Raw genomic sequence first — 24,751 nt, 5'->3', positions numbered from 1 at the left:
ATCAATCTAATTAACCTATCGAATAGTTACAGCAAAACTGGCTTTTCCTATTGCATGCATAACTGGAAGTTGAGGAGCTATAGCATATACTTCGAACTGTTCGAAACTTGATCACCATGCCACCATCCTTCTAGCTTATAAATGTTAGAGAAATGGAGGGAATCCTGGATATACAAATATCTAAGTTCAGTCCCACATGTAAATTATGAACACAAGCCAATCAGCCTATGAATAAAAATCAAGGGAAAAGGAAATAGTTGAAAGTTGTGGTTACAACTCCGTCAAATAATGTAAATTGCTTCAACTTAGTATCTTGTGGTCGTGCCGGAGTGGTTATCGGGCATGACTAGAAATCATGTGGGCTTTGCCCGCGCAGGTTCGAATCCTGCCGACCACGTTTTTTTTTCTTTTTCTTTTTCCTGAGTGGCTCGTTGCCGCAGACTGGAAGGAAATATTTCTCAAATTTAGGAAGACGGGAGACTCTTACAACACGTACAGACACTACATCAACCTTCTCTCATGCTTAATCTTAATTTTATTAAACACCATGAAAATATAGAAAGCACACTAGCTAGCTGAGAGAAGTTTAAAAGCTTAATTAGTCGGAGCAAGAAACCAAGCTAGATCAAATACTTGAATGATCGCCTTCGTCTGAACATGCACTATACTAATGGCAGCATCCAGATTCCTTCATGCCACGAGTATTAAAACCATGTAACAAATTCACGAGGCACCGGACTTCGGCAATAGGGACAGTCATGCTTGATCTCCAGCCACTTTCTAATGCAGCAGTGATTAAACAGATACTACATGTTGCACGCCTTGTAGCTTCCAAAAGATCATGTATTCTAATGTTTGCCATCTTGTCACAAGCATCATGCAAAATCGTTATCCTGTGAAATAATTTGACAAGCACCCACAGCTGGTTAGGAGGCACTAAGATGGGTGGACCATTCCTCCATCAATTTGTCAAGTCTGATGTGTGACCCTACGATGTATATGGTTTTAGTGAACAAAATAAGTTGAAATGCAGAACACTTTTGAGTTGGTTTCAACTTTTCAAGAGAATTATGCCGCAGCAGATTCGCTGGCTGGAATTAAATTGCATGACAATGAAAACCATCAAAAACAATTTTAGCATGAGGTTATTGTATTCACCGTTAATTCTTATGATCACAAACTACCTGCAGACAAGAATGATTTCATTTCTGCACTTGAAACACTTCATGACTAGTTCAAGGTTTCGATTCAAAAGAAGCTAACACGAAATGCGCCTTAAGCTTGGCAAGATTGTGAGGCAGAAAAAGCACTTATAGAGGCTTGTGTAATATACATAGCTATATAATACTATGGATCACATTAACCAGCTTCACAAATCACAACCAAAGTAACCAGCTATGCATGCCATATGTAATTAAAAGACGAGTCATCTTAGATAAACATCTAACATTTAATCTTATTCGATGCATCATTGTCGGACAAGTACTGAACCGTTCTGTAAAAAAAAATATAAGAACAACCCCTTTCTCTAAAAACAAAAACAACATATGCTTTCAAGCTTTCAAAACATCACCAGACACTGAACTTCCCCATCGTGATGAGCAATACATACCAGCTTAACGAATGATAGCAATCACTGAGTTCCGGTATCTGCATTTATTTAAATTTTGGGGAGTGTCACCCATTTGTTCACCCACCCTAAGGAGACTCTTACAAGTACAGACACTCTATCAACCTTCTCCCGTGCTTGATCTTGATTTTAATCATTTTATAGAACACCATAAGAGATGGAAAATAAAAAAGCACACCAGTTGGGATGGGAGAAGTTTGATAGCTTACTTAGTCCGAGCAACAACCAAGCAGGATCAAAAACTTGACTGACCACCTTAGTCTGAACAATATAACCGGCAACATCCAGATTCCTTCCTGCCATATGAGTCTTAAAACCATGTAACAAATTCAAGAGGTACTGGGCTTCGGCAAGTGGGACACTGTTGCTTGATCTCCAGCCACTGCATAATGCAACAGTGATGAAACAAGTGCAGGCAAGGCAATCGACTAGGTTTACTAAGGTTAACGTCGTCTGTACATATAGCACATGTTGCGCGTCTCGTAGCTTCCAAATGATCATGTATTCTCTGTTTTGCATTCTTGTCACAAGTATCATGCAAAATCTTTATCCCGTCAATTGCTTTGACGAAAATTCTATGGTTGGGAGGCACTAAGATGGGTGTCCCAGGGTTCTGAACAATTTGAAGTATACGTTCCTCAACTTCAAGCCGCACAGCAGTTTCTGATGAAGGAAATTCAATGTCGATAACCTGCTTGATCTTACGCATTGAAGGAGATTGCATAATACTAGTAGTATCCTCCGTACGTAGCTCGGAAAGAGTGATCTTAATGACCCTTTCACGCTGGAGGAAGTTGTATTCTTCTTTAATAGGACCAAATTCATGTATGGTTTGCTTGTAAAATAGAAATTGGATAATAAGCTCATCCGTTAGTGGCATCACGGCCCCTTCATTACTAATCCACCATCCAATTGCGCCATCATAATAAGGCTGGATGTTCATAACTGCAGGGACTATATGGGGTGGTCTCAGCCCAGTACTTCACTACTAAGCTTGCTTGTAGGAAGATCCTTGGCACGGTGATTAGAACCTGCTTTAACACATACACAACAAAGCTAAGAAATCAAACGATCAATGGAATGCAACAAAAAGAAGTATTACAACTTAATAGTAAAACTGAAAACATATAACACAAATTTTCAACTGATCTACACACGTAACAGATTTAAGTTTTGTTGGATAACAGTTGTGTGTATGGAGGAGGCATTTAGAGAAGTTTGAAATTGTGTTAGTTAAGCTAAGTCAAGCTAGTCTAGGACAGTGTTGGAAATAAGGCAATCTAAACGAACACTGAATAACAACAATTCTCAGCTTCCTGGAAAACACTACTAAACTTCCACGGTGCCGGAGGCTACGTTCTTTCTTGATCTATCTTTTCTATTATGGATCTTTGTGGAATAGCCGGGTGAAAGGGGACAGCAGGCACTGAATGAAATAAGTGGGGATCTTCCTTCCCCCTTGTTGATCTATCTTTCGTATTACCAAGAACTTCTTTGCGCGAAGAAGAATTCAACCATCCTACCACTCTGAGTCTAAAGAGAAGAGAGTTCTGTTGCATATATGCATAGGCTGCAGACTGAAGACTCCCTGCAACTTCCGTGGTTCTCAGGCCGTATTACATAACAAGAAATTGAAGATGAGTAAACCAACAGACACAGTTGGGAGGTGAAATTGAATCCGCCATGGAGATCGAGAACGTCCGCTTTAGATCCAGCAGTTTGCACAACAAATATAAATCTATATCTATAAATAGAGAAAATATATACCTATATCTTCAAAGTAGGGAACACGGAGAGAGTGGATTCTGAAGCGGCGACCCGTATGCAGTGGAGAATCGGTCGGACTTCAAACATAGCCTTCAGACGGATTGTGACTTTCAATCTGAACAACAGTTGAGAGAAGAAAGGAAAGCACGCAGGAGTTTCACATGGCCTTTGAGGAGAGGAAACTACATATTACCATCCAGGAGATCCCCAAAAAGTTGAGAGAAGAAGAGACTAAGCACTCCGCCGCGGAGAAATTTTGTTTCAGAAGGTCCCAGGTAGATAGGTATCAACGCGTCCTCAGTAAAGATAAAAGTAGGTGTGAACCACAATAACTTTTTTTATATTATTATTATTATTGTAGAAAAAGCCGTCCCGACTCCCGTAGTTTAGTCACAGAACGAATGCGACGGGCGAAGGAAGGGAACACAATCTGACGGGGCAAATGTAGTTCCGCTTCGTGCTCTAACACAGACGAAAAGACTGATATGCTCTCTGACAACTCACGTATAATTTATTTTTATTTTTTAAAAAAAATATCAAAAATTTCATTAAACAAAAATATAATATTACAACCATAAAAAATATTAGTGGTGAAAATAAATTTCTCACTCTTCTCTCTACTTACCCGAAACACCAACGATTACAGTGGACAAGAACCGATAGTGTTCAACCGTAATCTAACCTAATCATGTATAATTGACAAGACTAATATCGCTCGTTACAGCATATCTAACAACTCACATATAGTTTATCAATTTTGAAGAATGAAATCACAAAATCTTTAAAAGAAAAAAACATCTCAATTCTAACAATTCTTCTATTCTATTGTACAAAATTAAATGTTTTTTCTCTATAATTTATGAATCTATATAAATATTATATATTTATTCAAATTAAACCTCAAATTTAATGTTAAATGTTTTAATGTAAAAATTTTCATTTGAAAATAACATGAAGTTTGAGGATTTATGTCAAGACCCACCCCGAAATTTACCCTAAAACCCGGAGCAAATCATGCGGGAACCACCTCCAAGGAAGATATTACTGAAAATTCGGCATAACCAACCGTGAAAATGGACAACCTTTTCTAAAGAAAACCTGTAAACACTTCTAAAATTCTTAATCCACACTTAACTTCTGGAGCCTATGTGCTCCCTAACACAACCACCACCAAGAATAATAAATCATCTTCCAAATCAACACATAATTATCCAAATAAAATAACGTACAACCTCCGATAAATATTCTAAAATGTCAACAAGACTTCGCCCACAACCGAAATAATTTACATTAAACTCAAGTATTCAGAGCTATTAGACACTAGCGGAAGTAAGAAAACACAAGTAGGTTAAACAGGTAACCTACAGATGAAAAATGGTGGAAATGTGGGTGACTATGCCTCGCCTCCTACTAGATCCAACCCGTATTCTGTAGACTGGATATTTTAAAACGAATGGCCCAGGGGAAAACATTTAATAACGTTAGAGTGAGTGGACAAAAATAAATTAATAAAAATATTTATGCATCCCATTTTAATTTCCAAAGAAATTATGCTGCATGCAACCGCTCAAAAGCGCTCAACTCAAAAACTGGCAATTTCACGACTAGCTACGGCTAGTCACCAACTCAAATAAAATGGAGCCTCTCAGGCTAAACTATATATAAACATATATGTGTATGTATTTACACTCGTCAGACTCCTTATATGAATTCTATGAACAAATTAGAAAGATAGAAATTCATACAAGACTACGACGCTTGCGTCTAACGCTCACGTCGTGCCATAATGAAATTTTTCCTCATTATGACCGAAGTGGATGGTGTATATATACGTGTGGACTCCCTATATGAAAACCTAAATAAACCATAAAAGAAAGTAGTTTTCATATAGGGCTATGACATTTGTGTCTAACATTCACGTCACGCTATAATGGAATTTTACTTCATTATGACGGACCAAGCACGTAGGGCTAGCTAGCATTTATATACATACTATACTCATAACATCCAATAAACATATCCACCGAAAATCTCATTTTCGAGATCTCTCCAAAGGAGGAAAAATTGTCAAATAACCGAGAAATCAATAAGTCTCATCAGAAGAAATAAATGATCAACAAAATAATTCATCGCATGTTTTTCAATTAAAACAAAGGTCCACTCACAAATTAGGCCTAAACCTGATGTCGCTCTGAGGCTTCTTCTGCTCGGGCCTCCTCTCGTCCTGAATCAAATATACAATTAATTTCCCAACTAAAAATCCAATAATTAAACAAAATTGGCAAAATTAAACGTGAGCCTCCCTCACACTCATCATTGCCCAACTTCGCCATTCTTAACTCAAAATGGCTCAAACTTCACCAAACATACCGGCAGTCCTAAATACAACTTCCCCCAGAAAATGACTTAAATCTTACAGCCGGATTCTACATTATTCAACCGCCAAAAAATACCACACTTCGGAAATTCACAAACCTATCCAAATCTCATCCGAAAATTTCATAATTCACATCAATAAACTCCCCTTAATATTCCACACTTAAAACTATACAAAACTCCCAAATAGCGGTGGCCGGAGGCCGATTCTGGCGACCTCCAATGCCTATGAAATTTTGACAGAATAATCCTCTCACCATGCTATACAACTTTTCTAACTAGCACAAACCCAAAATCCAAGCCTAGCTATACTAATCGAACGGAAACATAAAAAACGCCCTAGAACTTCCACCTCAAATTTCTCCTTACCTGAAGCGAACCGGGGTGAGTCATTTTAAGACAAGGCAGCTGGGTTGGAGACCTACAAAACCATACAAGGCTTGCCCAGATTTGTGGCTGAAGGAGGGAGCTCCGGCGAGAACACAGTCGGTCCTTCGGGACAAGTTTCCTTCTGCTCGGCAGTGATGTGGCAGCGCTCATCGGCCAAGGATGAGAGAGGAGGAGATGCTGGTCCAGACGGGACCGGTGCGGCAGCCTGGTTCGGCCGGACGACGGCGGTGAGCGGTGGATTTCAGGCAGAGGAAGAGAGAGCTCAGGAGGGAAGAACCGGGAGGAAAGAGAGAAGAAAGAAAAAGAGGAGAAGAATAGAGGAAAAAGAGAGGAGAAAATGGGGTTTGGGCCTCACACTAACTCGGCCCAACACCACAAATAATACCCAACTCCACCAATTTAACACCCCAAAACAAAATACCCTATTAAAAATTACCTTTTACTAGCTAAAATCTACCATTTTTACCTTCGTCACATTTTTCTCCTACGAATAACTCTCTGAAATAATCGTCCCCTAAAACCCCTCTAGGGACTAATTAAACTATAACTTCGTTGACGGAGACTGTAAAATTCTTATTATAATCAAGTTAGTAAATAAGGTAAAAATTTAAGGATCGGGATGTGACAATTTAACTTCGACTTAACAAGGTCATGAGAGAGTGAGAGTGAAACCTAGGGTTTCCTCTGGCATAGCACATGAGAAGCGCGACAACGGCAAGGGTGACAATTTTCGGCGCGTCCTCTAATCGGTGGCGGTGGTTCTAGAATCAGCTTTAGTGGTTGTGCCTTGAACCAGTGTCTTCAGTCGTGGGTTTTGGGGCGGAGTTCTTCTACAACTGTTGGGTTTGGTTTGGATTGGGATTAGCTTCTCGATCTGTAAGCTTTGATCTAAGAACCTCAGATTAGTCTTTGATCGGTGGTGCGGTGGCAGGGTAGCAGCGGTTCAGAATTTGACGAGATTTAATCTCGGTTCGAGGAAAGGCAGCGGTGGGCGGTGCGATCTGGTTTGGGTGGGCTACTTTAGCGGAGGGGACTTCACTGCCTTATAATCGGTTAATTTCAGGTAAGGGCGGATTGAGGGTAGTGGATCTGACCAGTTGGATGAGGCTCTGACTGGCTTGGTTGAGCGGCGCTTCGTCTAGGCTCGTCGAGAAGTCAGGCTCACGCAGGTTGATGGTGGTGTGGTGGAGTCACAGCCGACTGCCGGAATCAATGGCGGCAGAGGACAGTGTGGAGTTTTTGGGTTCCCCATCTGGGTGCCCATAGCAGATGGACTTGGGTCCTTTGGGGCTGGGCTTTTTAGGCCTTGTTACAATGGGCTTAAGTTCATGGTTCTAAGATTCTTGGATCTCAATTAAGTCATATGATTCTGGCAGTTCTGATTTATTGATCACAGTGTCTATTTTAGGGTTTACAATATTAAGATGACTAATGTCATATAGGTTGTTTTGTATAGCTCTCTTCTATCGTAGCTCTCTTCTATCGTTGCTCTTGCGGGTGTGTTATGTTTTTATTGTATTCCTACAATTCGGTGATCAATAAAATGACTTATTGTCCTTTCTAAAAAAAATGTTAAATGTTTTAATTTTATGACGTTTTTCCATCTTTACAGAAGAGAGAATAAATTCTATAAGGCAAACAATAAATTTTAGAGATTTCTAGATAAATATATAAATTTTAAGAATTCTATAGATATTGTTAATCTCTTTCTCTCTCTTCCCACTTTTTATAAAATAGAGGATGCTTTACATGAACTGTTGGAGCCAAAAATGATGTTTTTCCTCTAAAATAAAGGTAATTCTAGTTATACATAAGCTGTTAGAGATGCTCTTATGGCATGCCTCTAAAATGGGTAGAGTTGGACCGATCCGGCTCTACTGACCCATATACTAGATTTTGGGATTGTCTTACATGTAAACTAGGGCACAACACGGCCGTATCAACATATTAGAAGCCCAAACCTAATTTGAAGTCAATTTCCAACAACTATTATTCACACTAGTCAATCACTGCGCCTTGCTGCTGGCTAGACTTGTTGCCTTGTTGCTCTAAGCTTCCCTTCGTTCAAACCCATGCCAGTTGTTCTTCTACCTTGTCAAGAATAACACAGACCACGGGATGAATACCATAGATAGATGAGTTCCAATTACCATTAACCCAACTCAATCACCATTAACCCCAAAGCCCTCAAACCCTATGATCAAACACTCTTCGATTTTCCCACTAATCAACTCTAGATGTCTTGATGATAAATGATACTCAATCCCCATCTCACGCAAGTGTGCCACAACCCGATTTCCTCTTCATGGCTTTGTCAAAGCTTTATATCGTTCTTTTTGAAGCCCGCCACAGGTTCCGGAGAAAAACCCGATATACCCATTATTAACAGATGTGCAGGCCTAAAAGACACAACGAAATGTTGAAGAGCATGATCTAATTCAGTGTCTCTCAGTGTTGGAGTGATACCCACATTGAGGAGACTCACACAAAGCAGTTCTCTTCGTGGAGGAAGAGAGCTGTAAGGTATTATAGATAACACGCATTAAGGGGTAGCACGGTCATTCCATCACCCAAATGAACATTGCTACTTCCTTAATGGTAGAGCATCTCTAGCAGTACAGTTAAATTTATTGCTAAATCTATCAATATTTAGATTTACAACAGCAATTTTTGAACTTTTGCTCCAGCAATATTGCTAAATTGTATACATTAGCTAAGTTTTAGTTAATTGTCTCCCAAAGATTGATAAATTTATCAATTTTCTCTACCAATTTTTAAATTTATTATTTTCTTAAGTATACTGCTGGAGCAAAGATTCATTTAAAAATTGATAAATTTCTAATTTTTTTTAATTTATCAATGCTGCTAGAGATGCTTATATATAGATATTTCGTATGAAAAGAAAACAAAAACTATTGTTCACATTGATGTACTTAAAACACATTAAGGATCATGTCGGAAAAAAACACATTAAGGATCAGTAGCTCCATCAACTACAACAATATATAAATCTAAACAACAACAATAACCAATCAAATCATACAAAATCCACAACCAAATTCAAAATCGCCATCTCAAAAAATTTATTCACACGTGTGTGACAAACTACCTAAACTGATAAGCAACCACACTAGCAAACCCAACCAATACTCTCTCTATCGAGCTCTCCTTGTTCGTCTCCTTGAACCATCAATTCCACCACCAAACCATCACCATATTTCTTGCTGTAATCAGAATAAGTTCTCGAGAATTCCAGAAACGCTCGGTCAGCGGGAGGTGTTTTGGGATCCATAAGGGAAGCTCATGGGTCAAGGATTGAGTTCAATCTCCTCCATGTAGGATGATTTGTCTCATCTGCCTTTACTGTAAAACTGATTCGACTCTTACTGTTTGGATTCTACCCGGAATAATAATTCGAATATATGAAAGTTATTGAAGTTGTTTTTAGCTTTCTCACTTTAACTTTGTTTTTCATTTAATAGTGTGTTTGGACGAGGGAAAAAAACGACGGAATTCAATTCTCTCGTTTAGCGTTATAATTAAAATAGGAAATTTCAAATTTCTTTGGAAAAAAAAATTGTTTAAATTCCTCATTTGAATTTATGCCAAAATATGTATCATTTTGGAATTCATACGAAAATCTGCTCTTATCTTTTTATTAGTTTCCAAAACAATTAAAATTTTTGTTTTTAATATTTTATTATTCATAACTTTCTTAATCTATTAATTACACATCTAAAATTCTAGATGGATACAACCAAATAATAAAATTTGAAATTATCGAAATTTTAGTTGACGGAGTTTCAAATTTCATCATTTCAAAATTTCTCAAGAATTTAGGTAAGAAGCATCAGAACGCACCGTTAACTCACGTATCTAAAAACTTAGTTTGATATTGTGGTTTAAAAACTCAATTTTAAATAAGCAACCCCAACCTGCTTTCTAAAATCGTGGTTATTTAAACTAAAAAGTTATAGATTAACACCTTTTAAGATTTTACCAAACATATAATCTATCTAAATTGATGATTATAATTGATCTTAATCCTCAAAACTTAATACTAAACTGGACGTAATAATAAAAGTTCACTTCAAACTTGAGTTCAGTAAAAGAAGAATTGACGAAAACGAGTGAATTAAGAGAGAAAAAAACATAGTTTGTATCACTTGTATGTAGTAAACACAACACATTTGTGATTTGTGATTTGTGATTTTCCTTTTTTGTAAAAACTAAAACCAGCAGCAAAACCGAACACACTACCTGCGACCTAGTACTCTCTTTCACTCTGACGCAAAATAGAAACCCCCTGACCTGAAGTTGTCCTGAAACCCTACTACTCCCAAGTCACGTCATCAGTCCGTCGGGCCTTCACCATTGCAAATTTGCAATCCAGTCAAACAAGGGTTCCATCATCACTTGCAGGTAATCACACCCTTCTCTTCTCTTCTTCTTCTTCTGATCTTCTTCTACTACTTAGTATCTCACAAGATCTTGAATCTTTGAAATTCGATCACTCGATGCAGACGTGCTTCATGGCCAGTGATTCACCTCCCAGTCCCGCCGTCGCCGGACGTGATATCGCGGTCGGCATAAGTGGAAAGAGCTCACCTGTTGGGGCCGTCGCCGGAGGCGGAGATGAGATTTGCAAGAACGGGCAGAGTCCACCTCCTTGCGCCGTCGGAGTCGAGTGCCTGCTGCATCCATCTGTCCCTGTCGCCGCCACTGAAGACAATATCACAGTGAGTACTGCTGTCGCCGGAGACGGGCCTAATGTCGGTTCCGGATGCGGGCTACACGTCGGCGTCGGAGCTGGGATCTCGTCCGATGGAAGCAACGGTCACAGCTCTACTGATTCTGCTGTCATCGAAAGTGACTATCCGGACCTTCAGCCCCAAGATACAAACCTCGTGCTTGAAACTGGCAATTTGGAGAGAGGTACTGGCTTTGAATCTCCTATCGATCCGGTTAACTTCGAAACAATCAACCCCTTTCTGGCTTTGATTCCACGCAGTCGCTTGAGTGTTCGTCTACTTCCCGAAGTTTGGAGGAGCGATATGGGTAACTTTGCAATGCTTGGTGGCCGTTTGTTTGAAACTGGCAACTTGGAGGAAGGTACAGGCATTGACTTTGGATCCCCGATCAGTATGGGCGGCACCCCTGTGCTTCCACCTGTTAATGAGAATGGCTTCACAGCCTTTACTCGCAGTCTGCTTGGCGCCTTTGGCTTTACCTCCGTGCCGAACAGTATGGGTGGCACCCCTGTGCTTCCACTGGTTTATGTGGAGGGAGAGGGAGGCCGTCTGCTTCCAGGCATTGACTTTGCCTCCCTGCCGATCAGTATGGGTGGCACCTCTGTGTTTTATAATGTGGAGGGAGGCCACATTGGCCACATGCTTGCAGGCATTGACAGTGCATCCCTGATCAGTATGGGTGGCACTGTGATCCAAACTGGCAATGTGGAGGGAGGCCGCATTCGCCGTATGCTTGCAGGCATTGGCCTTGCATCCCCGATCAGCATGGGTGACACCCTTGTGATCCAAACTGGCGATGTGGAGGCAGGTTATCTGCTTACAGGCAGCCGCTTAGGTGTTGGTAGGAGCGACATAACCCCAATGAACGATGACTTCCGAATGTACATTGTGAATGCTGAGCCTCAAAGTGGCAATTATCCACCTCCCTTGGAGATGAGTGGGGACAATTCTCATTTGGTTCGACTACTGGAGCAGCACTTGAGGTCAAATTGCTTTGTTATACTGCTTGTGACATCGGAAATATTAGGCATGGTGTTTGAGATTATCTACCAGGAGTCTCACATAATGCCCTACTTCGTTATTTGGATTGTTTGTGTCACGATTGTCATGTATGCGGCGCGCCGACTAGCTATGATAGAAGGCGGCATGGCCAATCGGGAGCAGTTTGCTGTTTACTCAAGATGTTTATCATTCTTCCTTCTTGAGCTGCTCCAGTATTGGGGGATCCATCAGGGAAACTATGTAACTGCTTTGAAGATCATCCTCAAGGTCACGGGTGCGGTTATTGGTTGGTGGGTGGTGGGAGTACTTCAATCATACATGGATGCATTCGGTATGCATCTGCCACTTCGCCGTCGTGAGGATTAAACTGATAGGTAAATTGATCTTTTTCACTCATTTAGTTCTAAAACTTCTGGTAGTTATTCTCTCATCAAAATTTGGTTGTTGTTTCGTCATTTTGATATGACTACTTATTTGCTTTAGACGATACATAGGTCTACCTATTCAATAGCTCTTTGACTCCGAGTATGATGCATATGTTTCTGTTTGTTTTTCATCTATACATGCTATTATAGTTTTCAGTTTTTCACAATCCAGTGTACCGTGTATTCAACATGCTACTATAGCTTTCACGATCCATTATGCACTTTGTGTTTCAATCTTTGATTTCATGGCTCTAGCTAGCTGGATAAATGTTCCCATGCCATATTATCCTTGATAAACATGTAGTTACTTGAAATTTCAAAGGCCGAGTTGTAGAGGCAGCTGATTTTCCATTTCATATGCATGGTGGAGCTCTTGTGAATTATGGTCTTTTAACTTTTTGCAGCTCCCTTTTTTCCCTTTCTTCTTTGGATATGGCACGGGAATCATCGTCATTTGATTGCATTGTTTGTTCAGATACGCATTTTTGGCTAGTTTGATGACATTACGAGTCCTTGATATGCTTTCAAATAAATAACTTGAGTAATGTTTTTCCCTTGTTACTTTTGTGAATTTCTAGTGTGACATATGCATTTGCTTATGCTACCGGCTGAAGCTGGTTTGAACCTATAGTCCGTTCTTAATCTAAGAGAATAGGTAAAATACTGATAATGGAGAGCTAATTGTGACCTTCTCATAATCACTTTGAGAGAGCACTTGGAACTTGACTTGAACCTTGCAACTGAGGGAGGTCTGAACACTACTAGTGTAGAGCTAATTGAAAATCTACTTGCTGGTGTCATGTGCAGTGTTGCACCAAATCAGTGCAGGCGCTACATATTGGTTTTGAAATCTTGTATAATGTCATCTAAAATTGGGTTACTCTCTCTTGCAGATGAGGAGGCAGGTAGCAGGCAATGAGGGACTATACATTACAAGGGAGTAATACGAGTAATTTGCCCCTCCCCAATGACTCAGTTCTCAATCTATACATTCGTCTTCTATCCACTCTTGTCTTTATGTATATTATTTTTTTATTCAAATGGGGGTATACGACTCTTGTAGAACACACTCAGATGGGCATATGTCTTATGAACTCTATCTTGTGAATTGTTATTAGATGCTCGGCCCTCATGGTCAGGAGTCAGGACTGCTTGTAATAGTCTCTAAAATGGGTGCTTTTTGGGTATATGTTCTTTTGTGATTGATAAGCTTATTTATAACATTTTGTGCTTGGAAAAGTTCTGCGGAAATTAGCAAATATAATCAGTTGGATCAAAGCTTCAATCTAATCTATCAAAGAAGTTGCTACAAAATTGGAACTGTTTTGTCTATCATAAAGGATAAATTACCTTAATTGCACGTATTGTTTATCCATCATTGTTGAATTTCATGAGCTTCTTTTAGAGTCTGCAAAGGGTTATGTTAATGGTCATGTTTTGTTCCATGCATAAGTAAACGGAAAACCTCCGAGAGAATTCTGCGCTGCTGTTGCTGACTTACTAGAGGCTCAACGCGCCCAGCTCCTTTGTTCTCCATCCCCTACGTCTGCTATTCCATATGTTCCAAGCAGAGGTGATCGCCAATTCAGTTTTGTTTTGTTTTCCTCGAGTCGAATGTCTCCCCATCGTTTCATGTAGTATTGGGCCAGGACCTGTAGTTGGGTATTGGGCCTTAGTTCTCCATACACTGTGATCTTGTAAAATTAGCAAATCTGCACCCACCTCGTTGTCTCACTACAGCAGCAAAAATTGCAGGAAACAAGGTGGCTTTCTTTATATACAACTGCATCAGGCATTGGTGGGGTGAAATCAAGTGTTTCTGGATTCCGAACAGACCAATCTGATGGAAACGATGACAAAGAAAAGTCTCAGATTGCCTATTTCTTCAAAAGGTTTTTCTTGCTCGTTAACATAGGAACTTTGATGGCTGTCACGGTCCTAATCTACATACATTCATACAAGTTATCTATCTTTTGTCAATAGAGTTTGATATCATGTTCAACGACCACTACTGATATCTGCATGCAACAGTAAAAAGGTGCATGTACAAATGATCTTTGATGGCATTGCAACAAACTGGTAATATCAAACTGTCAAAGTATTTGTGAAAAAGAAAATGGTAACTAAAGAAGGATGATGCCTTTCGACAAAGACAAAGACAATGACAAAAAAAAAAAAAAAACTAGCATAAATGCATAATACATAGGGGTTCTAGCTAACACTTCCATATTTATGAAATTTATCTCCTTATATTTTCGTAAGATTTTATTTCCTGATTTACCCCTACTTATCTTTGATTAGGGGTAAATCAGGGAATACAATTTTATTTGCCTTTTCTTTCCTTTCTTATTATGGTGTGCAGCAGCTTAATTTAGTCAATATAGATGATGATCACCATCATGATAATACTCCCTAAGCCCTAAATTTTGACATGTGATTTGTGAATAATATTTCGTTGAGTTCACCAAGCTCACACTCTTCTTGGATTGTCTGTTCCTCATAATGTGTAATTTCCTCCCTCTTTGCTGCATTTGGCTCTGCAAACCTAGCGTAGGAGAAGCATACATAAAGAACTCAGCGAAAAACTCAGCTGTAAATGAATAGTGAAAGCTATTACTAATCCATATATACTCGAACTAATGACTAATGAGAAGTATACACTATTGGTTCTACCGATTGAAGTCTAAACTCGCAGTTTACAAATACTCGAACTTTTTAATTGAGTAAATTTTTTCTTACACCAGATATACAGATGAAGATGATATCGCAGCAACGAATGCTTCTAATCCACATTAGATAAGCGCCAACAAACTAGACCATTAAATCAAATATGCAAGGTATATGGATAAACTCTAAACTTTATATATGATTATTAGCTTGTTTTTGTTTCTTCTTTGTTGCATGAATCAACTTCTGATTTGTTGCTGCAAAGAAACAGCACCATGAAATCAAACCTTAATTTGCATGCCAGATGTAATAAATAACTAAGAGTCATCATAGAGATCGACAAACATGCATCTAACATTAATCACCTAATTAACTAAACCTGTTATCTGCAGGCAAGAAATAACATTTTGTGCATAATATCTTTGAACTGATAATATCAAAAATTGAGAAGCTTCTACCATTTGAACAATTGGCAACTTATACATATCATATCATGGTATGCGAAAAAAACAATGATAACTAAAGAGAGCATATACTACTTTTAGTGATTTAGTGGAATAGAAGATACTAGCTAGTCTGGGGAGAGGTGTGGCTGTAGGGACTGGCCTCAGATCTCCATCTGGTTTTGTTTGCCATTTCTTTCCTACCTTCTTGTGGTGTTCACTACTTTTTAAAATGGCCGGTGGATTTGATATTATCATAAAAATTCCCAAATGCAGTAGAAGTTCTTAGATGCACTGCATATCATAATGCTTAGTGTTCTAATAAGCACGTAGAGATCACATGGAGCCACAGTGGACAATCTCACACTGGACCATTCCTGCATCAATTTGTCAACTATGATGTGTGACCCTACGATGTATATGGTTTTAGTGAACACAATTAGCTAAAATGCAGAACACTTTTGAGTTGGTTTCAACTTTTCAAGAGAATTATGCAGCAGCAGATTAGCTAGCTGGAATTAAATTGCATGACAAGGAGAACCATCAAAAACAATTTTAGCATGAGGACATTGTATTCACTGTTAATCCTTATGATCACAAACTACCTGCAGACAAGAATGCTTTCATTTCTGCACTTGAAACGCTACTAGTTCAAGGTTTCGATTCAAAAGAAGCTAACACGAAATGCGCCTTAAGCTTGGCAAGATTGTGGGGGCAGAAAAAGCACTTATAGAGGCTTGTGTTATATACATAGCTATATAATACTATGGATCACATTAACCAGCTTCACAAATCACAACCAAAGTAACCAGCTATGCATACCATATGTAATTAAAAGACGAGTCATCTTAGATAAACATCTAACATTTAATCTTATTCGATGCATCATTGTCGGACAAGTACTGAACCGTTCGGTAAAGAAAATATAAGAACAACCCCTTTCTCTAAAAACAAAAACAACATATGCTTTCAAGCTCTCAAAACATCACCAGACACTGAACTTCCCCATCGTGATGAGCAATACATACCAGCTTAACGAATGATAGCAATCACTGAGTTCCGGTATCTGCATTTATTTAAATTTTGGGGAGTGTCACCCGTTTGTTCACCCTAAGGAGACTCTTACAATTACAGACACTGTATCAACCTTCTCCCGTGCTTGATCTTGTATCAACCTTCTCCCGTGCTTGATCTTGATTTTAATCATTTTATAGAACACCATATGAGATGGAAAATAAAAAAGCACACCGGTTGGGATGGGAGAAGTTTGATAGCTTAGTCCGAGCAACAACCAAGCAGGATCAAATACTTGACTGACCACCTTAGTACAATATAACTTGCAACATCCAGATTCCTTCCTGCCATATGAGTGTCTTAAAACCAAGTAACAAATTCATGAGGTACTGGACTTCGGCAAGTGGGACACTGATGCTTGATCTCCAGCCACTGCATAATGCAACAGTGATGAAACAAGTGCAGGCAAGGCAATCGACTAGGTTTACTAAGGTTAACGTCGTCCGTACATATAGCACATGTTGCACGTCTCGTAGCTTCCAAATGATCATGTATTCTCTGTTTTGCATCCTTATCACAAGTATCATGCAAAATCTTTATCCCGTCAATTGCTTTGACGAAAATTCTATGGTTGGGAGGCACTAAGATGGGTGTACCTGGGTTCTGAACAATTTGAAGTATACGTTCCTCAACTTCAAGCCGCACTGCAGTTTCTGATGAAGGAAATTCAATGTTGATAACCTGCTTGATCTTACGCATTGAAGGAGATTGCATAATACTAGTAGTATCCTCCGTACGTAGCTCGGAAAGAGTGATCTTAATGACCCTTTCACGCTGGAGGAAGTTGTATTCTTCTTTAATAGGACCAAATACATGTATGGTTTGCTTGTAAAATAGAAATTGGATAATAAGCTCATCCGTTAGTGGCATCACGGCCCCTTCATTACTAATCCACCATCCAATTGCGCCATCAATATAAGGCTGGATGTTCATAACTGCAGGGACTATATGGGGTGAGCTCAGCCCAGTACTTCACTACCAAGCTTCCTTGTAGGAAAATCCTTGGCACGGTGATTAGAACCTGCTTGAACACATACACAGCAAAGCTAAGAAATGAAATGATCAATGAAATGCAACAAAAAGAAGTATTGCAACTGAATAGTAAAACTGAAACATATAAGACAAATTTTCAACTGATTTACACACGTAACAGATTTAAGTTTTGGCGGATAACAGTTGTGTGTATGGAGGAGGCATATAGAGAAGTTTGAAATTGTGTCTAGTATTAGAAATAAGGCAATATAAACGAACACTGAATAACACCAATTCTCAGCTTCCGGGAAAGGACTACTAAACTAAAATGGATCTTTGTGGAATAGCCGAGCAAAGAAGGCGAAAGGGGACTGCAGGCACTGAATGAAATAAGTGGGGATCTTCCTTCTCCCTTGTTGATCTATCTTTCCTATTACCAGAGAAGAGAGTTCGGTCTACAAGAAGCTGGCCCCTAAATATAATTTTAAGGGTGACATGTTTTTACTGATGCAGATGCATATACATATATGCATAGGCTGCAGACTGAAGACTCCCTGCGACTTCCGTGGTTCTCAGGCCGTATTACATAACAAGAAATTGAAGATGGGTAAACCAACAGACACAGTTGGGAGGTGAAATTGAATCGGCCATGGAGATCGAGAACGTCCACTTTAGATCCAGCAGTTTGCACAACAGATATAAATCTATATCTTCAAAGTGCGCAGATGTTGTTGTATAAATAGAGAAAATATATACCTATATCTTCAAAGTAGGGAACACGGAGAGAGTGGATTCTGAACCGGCGACCTGTATGCAGTGGAGAATCGTTCGGACTGCAAACATAGCCTTCAGACGGATTGTGACTTTCAATATCTGAACAACAGTACGGATCAGACCAAAATAAAAAATAAAAAGAAACAACAGAAAGGAAAGCACGCTGGAGCTTCATATGGCCTTTGAGGAGAGGAAACTGCATATTACCATCCAGGAGATCCCCAAAGTAGAGAGAAGAATAGACTAAGCACTCCGCCGCGGAGAAATTTTGTTTGAGAAGGTTCCAGGTAGATAGATGGGTATGAACGCGTCCTCAATAAAGATAAAAGTAGGTGTGAACCACAATCACTTTTTTTATATTATTATTATTATTGTACAAAAGCCGTCCCGACTCCCGTAGTATTAGTCACAGAACTAATGCGACGGGCAAAGGAAGGGAACACAGTATGACGGGGCAAATGTAGTTCCGGTTCTTGCTCTAAAACACACGAAAAGACTTCTAAGATAATTATAGAGATGGGCAGAGTTGGACCGATCCGGATGTAATGACTCGTATACTACTTGATTTTGGGTTTGTCTTACAAGTAAACTAGGCAGGGCACGGCTGGCCCTATCAACATATTAGAAGCCCAAGCCTAATTTGAAGTCAATTTCCAACAACTATTATTCACACTAGTCAATCCCCACGCCTTGCTGCTGGCTAGGCTTGTTGCATTGTTGTTCTCAGCTTCCCTTCCTTCAAAGTTCAAACCCATGCCAGTTTTTTTCTACCTTGTCAAGAATAACACGGACCCCGTGATGAATACCATAGAACGATGAGTTCCAATCACCATTAACCCCAAAGCCCTCAAACCCTATGATCAAACACTCTTCGATTTTCCCACTAATCAACTCTGGATGTCTTGATGATAAATAATACTCAATCCCATCTCACACAAGTGTGCCACAACCCGATTTTCTCTTCATGGCTTTGTCAAAGCTTTCTATCGTTCGTTTTTGAAGCCCACCACAAGTTTCAGAGAAAAATCCGACAGACCCATTATTAACAGATGTGCATGTCTAAAAGACACGACGAAATGTTGAAGAGCATGATCTAATTCAGTGTCTCTCAATGTTGGAGTGATACCCACATCGAGGAGACTCACACAAAGCAGTTTTCTTTGTGGAGGAAGAGAGCTGTAAGGTATTATAGATAACACGCATTAAATGGCACAAACGTCTTTTTCTATCAGCTTAATGACAGATTTGTAAATAAGGTGTCTTAAGGGGCAGCACCGTCATTCTGTCACCGGAACGAACAATGCTACTTCCTTAACAGGGAAAAAAAAAAAAACTATTGTTCACATTGATGTACTTAAAACACATTAAGGATCTTGTCGAAAATAAACACATTAAGTATCAGTAGATTCATCAACTACAACAATATATCAATCTAGACAACAACAATAACCAATCAAATCATACAAAACCCAAAACCAAATTCAAAATCGTCATCCTAAAAAATTAATTCACACTTGTGTGACAAACCACCTATACTGATAAGCAACCACACTGACAAACCCAACCGGCACTCTCTCTAACGAGCTCTCCTTCATCCTTTCCTTCAGCCATCAATTCCGTCACCAAACCATCACCATATTTTTAGCCATAATTGGAATAAGTTCTCGAGAATTCCATAAACGCCTGGTCGGCAAGAGGTGTTTTGGGATCCATGAGGGAAAGCTTGTGGGTCGAGGATTGAGTTTAATCTCCTCCATGTAGGATGATTTGTCTCATTTACCTTTAATGTAAAATTGATTTGACTCTTTTTACTTTTTGGATTATACCAAGAATAATAATTCGAATATATGAAAGTTATTGAAGTTGCTTTTAACTTTCTCACTTTAACATTAATTTTCATTTAATAGTATGTCTGGACGAGAGAAAAAATGATGGAATTCAATTATCTCGTTTGACGTTATAAAATAGAAAATTTCAAATTTCTTTGGAAAATAAAAAATAATTTTTTTGTTTAAATTCCTTACTTGAATTTCTGCCAAAAATGTATTATTTTGGAATTCAAGCGGAAATCTACTCTTATCTTTTTATTTGTTTCCAAAACAATTAAATTTTTTGTTTCTAATATTTTATTTTATTCAAAACTTTCTTAATCTATTCCACATCTAAAAATTCTAGATGGATACAACCAACAATAAAATTTGAAATCAACGAAATTTTAATTGATGAAGTTTCAAATTTCATCATTTCCAAATTTCTCAAGAATTTAGGTAAGAAACATCCAAACAAGCGTTAACTCACGTATCTAAATAATAAAAGTTCACTTCAAACTTGAGTTCAGTAAAAGAAGAACTGAGTGAGAAAAGTACATAGTTTGTATCACTTGTATCAGTGTATGTCGTAACACAACACATTTGTGATTTTCCTTTTTTTGTAAAAACTAAAACCAGCAGCAAAACCGAACACACTACCTGCGACCTAGTTGTCTCTTTCTCTCTGACGCATAATAGAAACCCCCTGAAGTTCTGAACCCTACTGCTCCCTCCCAAGTTACGTCATCAGTCCTTCGGGCCTTCACCATTGCAGTCCGATCAAACAAGGGTTCCATCATCACTTGCAGGTAATCACACCCTTCTCTTCTCTTCTTCTTCTGCTGATCTTCTTCTACTACTTAGTATCTCACAAGATCTTGAATCTTTGAAATTCGATCACTCGATGCAGACGTGCTTCATGGCCAGTGATTCACCCACCAGTCCCAACAGCCCCTACCTTCCCAGTGAGGAGGCGCTCTCCGCCGCTCTCCGCCGCTACCTCCCTTCCAACAACGAAGGGTCCGATCCGGACCCGGACTCTCCTGTGGATGCCTACTCTGGTGACCATTTCCGAATGTTCGAGTTCAAGGTGCGGCGGTGCGCACGTGGCAGGTCACATGACTGGACCGACTGTCCTTTTGCTCATCCGGGCGAGGAGGCCCAGCGCCGTGACCCGAGGAAGTTCCATTACTCGGGTTCGGCCTGCCCCGATTTCCGAAAGGGTCACTGTAAGAAAGGAGATTCCTGCGAGTTTGCCCATGGAGTTTTCGAGTGCTGGCTGCACCCGGCGAGGTATCGGACTCAGCCGTGTAAGGATGGAACTAGCTGCAAGAGGAGAGTGTGCTTCTTTGCGCACACGCCGGAGCAGCTTAGGGTTTTGCCGCAGCAGAGTCCCCGAGGATCAAACTCGCCGCCGATGACTCGGTCGGTGAGCCGGTCGCTGGGTTTGAGCTCGGTGAGTGAAATGGTGGCGTCGCTGAGGAAGGTGAAGTCTCTGCCCACTTCATGGAATGTTCAAGTCGGGTTAGTTGGATCAGTCGGGTCGCCCGGGTTTGTTTCTCCACGCGGGTCGATGCTCCAACCCGGGTTCTGTAGCCTGCCATCTACTCCGACCCGGATTCCGACCTGCTCCACCGCTGGGGTTCTGGATTTCTGTGATGAGGGTGGCACTCCTGTGATCCAAACTGGCAATGTGGAGGGAAGCCGCATTCGCCGTATGCTTGCAGGCATTCGCCTTGCATCCCCGATCAGCATGGGTGACACCCTTGTGATCCAAACTGGTGATGTGGAGACAGGACATCTGCTTACAGGCAGCCGCTTTGGTGTTGGTAGGAGCGACATAACCCCAATGAATGATGACTTCCGGATGTACATTGCAAATGCTGAGCCTCAAACTGGCAATTATCCACTTCCCTTGGAGATTAGTGGGGACAATTCTCATTTGGTTCGACCACTGGAGCAGCACTTGAGGTCGAATTGCTTTGTTAAATTGTTTGTGACCTCGGAAATATTAGGCATGGTGTTTGAGATTATCTATCAGGAGTCTCACATAATGGCCTACTTCTTCATTTGGTTTGTTTGTGCCATGATTGCCATGTATGTGGCGCGCCTACTAGCTATGATAGAAGGCGGCATGGCCAATCGAGAGCAGTTTGCTGTTTACTTGAGATGTTTCTCATTCTTACTTCTTGAGCTGCTCCAGTATTGGGGGATCCATCAGGGAAACTATATAACTGCTTTGAAGATCATCCTCAGGGTCACGGGTGCTATTATTGGTTGGTGGGTGGTGGGAGTACTTCAATCATACATGGATGCATTCGGTATGCATCTGCCACTTCGCCGTCGTGATGATTAAACTGATAGGTAAATTGATCTTTTTCACTCATTTAGGTCTAAAACTTCTGGTAGTTATTCTCTCATCAATAATTGGTTGTTGTTTCGTCATTTTGATATGACTACTTATTTGCTTTAGACAATACATAGGTCTACCTATTCAATAGCTCTTTGACTCCGAGTATGATGCATGTGTTTCTGTTTGTTTTTCATCTATACATGCTACTATAGTTTTCAGTTTTTCACAATCCAGTGTATCATGTATTCAACATGCTACTATAACTTTCACGATCCATTATGCTCTATGTGTTTCAATCTTTGATTTCATGGCTTTAGCTAGCTGGATACATGTTCCCGTGCCATATTGTCCTTGATAAACATGTAGTTAATTGAAAATTTCAAAGGCCGAGTTGTAGAGACATTTTGACTTTGTTTGAAGGTAGGCAGCTGATTTTCCATTTCATATGCGTGGTGGAGCTCCTGTGAATCATGGTCTTTGAACTTGTTGCAGCTCCCTTTTTTCCCTTTCTTCTTTGGATATGGCACGGGAATCATCGTCATTTGATTGCATTGTTTGTTCAGATGCGCATTTTTGGCTAGTTTAATGACATTATGTGTCCTTGATATGCTTTCAAATAAATAACTTGAGTAATGTTTTTCCCTTGTTACTTTTGTGAATTTCTAGTGTGACATGTGCATTTGCTTATGCTACTGGCTGAAGCTGGTTTGAACCTCTAGTCCGTTCTTAATCTAAGCGAATAGGTAAAATACTGATAATGGAGAGCTAATTGTTACCTTCTCATAATCACTTTGAGAGAGCACTTGGAACTTGACTTGAACCTTTTGCAACTGAGGAAGGTCTGAACACTACTAGTGTAGAGCTAATTGAAAATCTACTTGCTGGTGTCATATGCAGTGTTTCCCCAAATCAGTGCTGGTGCTACATATTGGTTTTGAAATCTTGTATAATGTCATCTAAATTGGGTTACTCTCTCTTGCAGATGGGGAGGCAGGTAGCAGGCAATGAGGAACTATACAAGGGAGTAATACGAGTAATTTGCCCCTCCCCAATGACTCTGTTCTCAATCTATACATTCGTCTTCTGAAGTTTTCGACTCTTGTCTTTATTTATATATATATTTTTTTTATCAAATGGGGGTATACGACTCTTGTAGATCACACTCAGATGGGCACATGTCTTATGAACTCAATCTTATGAATTGTTATTAGGTGCTCAGCCCTCATGGTCAGGAGTCAGGACTGCTTGTAATAGTTTCTAAAATGGGTGCTTTTTGGGTATATGTTCTTGTGTGATTGATAAGCTTATTGATAGCATTTTGTGTGATTGATAAGCTTATCAATAAGCATTTTGTGCTTGGAAAAGTTCTGCGGAAATTAGCAAATATAATCAGTTGGATCAAAGCTTCAATCTAATCTATCAAAGAAGTTGCTACAAAATTGGAACTGTTTTGTCTATCATAAAGGATAAATTACCTTAATTGCGCGTATTGTTTATCCATCATTGTTGAATTTCATGAGCTTCTTTTAGAGTCTGCAAAGGGTTAAGTTAATGGTCATGTTTTGTTCCATGCATAAGTAAACGGAAAACCTCCGAGAGAATTCTGCGCTGCTGTTGCTGACTTACTAGAGGCTCAACGCGCCCAGCTCCTTTGTTCTCCATCCCCTTCGTCTGCTATTCCATATGTTCCAAGCAGAGGTGATCGCCAATTCAGTTTTGTTTTGTTTTCCTCGAGTCGAATGTCTCCCCATCGTTTCATGTAGTATTGGGCCAGGACCTGTAGTTGGGTATTGGGCCTTAGTTCTCCATACACTGTGATCTTGTAAAATTAGTAAATCTGCACCCACCTTGTTGTCTCACTACAGCAGCAAAAACTGCAGGAAACAAAATGGCTTTCTTTCTATACAACTGCATCAAGCATTGGTGGGGTGAAATCAAGTGTTTCTGGATTTGGAACAGACCAATCTGATGGAAACGATGACAAAGAAAAGTCTCAGATTGCCTATTTCTTCAAAAGGTTTTTCTTGCTCGTTAACATAGTAACTTTGATGGCTGTCACGGTCCTGATCTACATACATTCATACAAGTTATCTATCTTTTGTCAATAGAGTTTGATATCATGTTAAACGACCACTACTGATATCTGCATGCAACAGTAAAAAGGTGCATGTACAAATGATCTTTGATGGCATTGCAGCAAACTGGTAAATATCAAACTGTCAAAGTATTTGTGAAAAAGAAAATGGTAACTACAGAAGGATGATGCCTTTCGACAAAGACAAAGACAATGACAAAAAAAAAAAAAAAACTAGCATAAAT

General features: G+C 39.7%; 6 protein-coding genes and 1 non-coding gene across 10 annotated transcripts in view; 5 read left to right on the top strand and 2 right to left on the bottom strand.

Annotated features, from left to right (window-relative positions):
- Positions 1 to 315: 315 nt before the first annotated feature.
- Positions 316 to 397, top strand: TRNAS-AGA. The gene has a single exon. It is a non-coding gene; the product is annotated as a tRNA-Ser (tRNA).
- A 980-nt stretch (positions 398 to 1,377) lies between these two features.
- On the bottom strand, positions 1,378 to 3,644 carry LOC101300380 (E3 ubiquitin-protein ligase RING1-like). Of its 2 annotated transcripts, none has more exons than XM_004287284.1 (2): positions 3,398 to 3,644; positions 1,378 to 2,661 (listed from the first exon to the last, which is right to left on the bottom strand). In XM_004287284.1, the coding sequence occupies exon 2, from the start codon at positions 2,571 to 2,573 to the stop codon at positions 1,941 to 1,943; it is 633 nt and encodes a 210-aa protein (XP_004287332.1). In that variant the 5' UTR covers positions 2,574 to 2,661; positions 3,398 to 3,644; the 3' UTR covers positions 1,378 to 1,940. The 2 variants fall into 2 exon arrangements, with proteins under 2 accessions (XP_004287332.1, XP_004287333.1); XM_004287285.1 differs by having other exon boundaries at positions 1,378 to 2,686; positions 3,398 to 3,552.
- Positions 3,645 to 10,416: 6,772 nt separating this feature from the next.
- LOC101300088 lies at positions 10,417 to 13,563 on the top strand. Its single transcript, XM_004287283.1, has 3 exons — positions 10,417 to 10,585; positions 10,687 to 12,290; positions 13,235 to 13,563. Exon 2 carries the CDS (start codon positions 10,696 to 10,698, stop codon positions 12,280 to 12,282), a length of 1,587 nt encoding a protein of 528 aa, XP_004287331.1. The 5' UTR covers positions 10,417 to 10,585; positions 10,687 to 10,695; the 3' UTR covers positions 12,283 to 12,290; positions 13,235 to 13,563.
- A 2,699-nt stretch (positions 13,564 to 16,262) lies between these two features.
- LOC101300844 (E3 ubiquitin-protein ligase RING1-like) lies at positions 16,263 to 18,751 on the bottom strand. Of its 3 annotated transcripts, none has more exons than XM_004287286.1 (3): positions 18,479 to 18,751; positions 18,254 to 18,370; positions 16,263 to 17,546 (listed from the first exon to the last, which is right to left on the bottom strand). In XM_004287286.1, the coding sequence occupies exon 3, from the start codon at positions 17,456 to 17,458 to the stop codon at positions 16,826 to 16,828; it is 633 nt and encodes a 210-aa protein (XP_004287334.1). In that variant the 5' UTR covers positions 17,459 to 17,546; positions 18,254 to 18,370; positions 18,479 to 18,751; the 3' UTR covers positions 16,263 to 16,825. The 3 variants fall into 3 exon arrangements, with proteins under 3 accessions (XP_004287334.1, XP_004287335.1, XP_004287336.1); XM_004287287.1 differs by having other exon boundaries at positions 16,263 to 17,571; positions 18,479 to 18,560; XM_004287288.1 differs by lacking the exon at positions 18,479 to 18,751 and having other exon boundaries at positions 16,263 to 17,549; positions 18,254 to 18,332.
- A 2,247-nt stretch (positions 18,752 to 20,998) lies between these two features.
- On the top strand, positions 20,999 to 21,758 carry LOC101299036 (zinc finger CCCH domain-containing protein 49-like). Its single transcript, XM_004288759.1, has 2 exons — positions 20,999 to 21,630; positions 21,743 to 21,758. Exons 1-2 carry the CDS (start codon positions 20,999 to 21,001, stop codon positions 21,756 to 21,758), a joined length of 648 nt encoding a protein of 215 aa, XP_004288807.1.
- Positions 21,759 to 21,809: 51 nt separating this feature from the next.
- LOC101299799 lies at positions 21,810 to 23,748 on the top strand. Its single transcript, XM_004287282.1, has 2 exons — positions 21,810 to 22,443; positions 23,415 to 23,748. Exon 1 carries the CDS (start codon positions 21,833 to 21,835, stop codon positions 22,433 to 22,435), a length of 603 nt encoding a protein of 200 aa, XP_004287330.1. The 5' UTR covers positions 21,810 to 21,832; the 3' UTR covers positions 22,436 to 22,443; positions 23,415 to 23,748.
- LOC101298748 (nitrate transporter 1.4-like) overlaps positions 23,415 to 24,751 on the top strand; it is a 5,864-nt gene continuing 4,527 nt past the window's right edge. Inside the window, exons 1-2 of the mRNA XM_004288758.1 lie at positions 23,415 to 23,465; positions 23,644 to 23,709. Coding sequence (XP_004288806.1) covers positions 23,415 to 23,465; positions 23,644 to 23,709 — 117 coding nt within the window. The remainder of the gene's footprint in view (positions 23,466 to 23,643; positions 23,710 to 24,751) is intronic.

The sequence above is a fragment of the Fragaria vesca genome, linkage group LG1 (assembly GCF_000184155.1).
Source record: "Fragaria vesca subsp. vesca linkage group LG1, FraVesHawaii_1.0, whole genome shotgun sequence".
Classification (NCBI taxonomy): domain Eukaryota; kingdom Viridiplantae; phylum Streptophyta; class Magnoliopsida; order Rosales; family Rosaceae; genus Fragaria; species Fragaria vesca.
The sequence above is the reverse complement of the archived record's forward strand: the minus strand, read 5'-3'. Positions and strand labels throughout refer to the sequence as shown.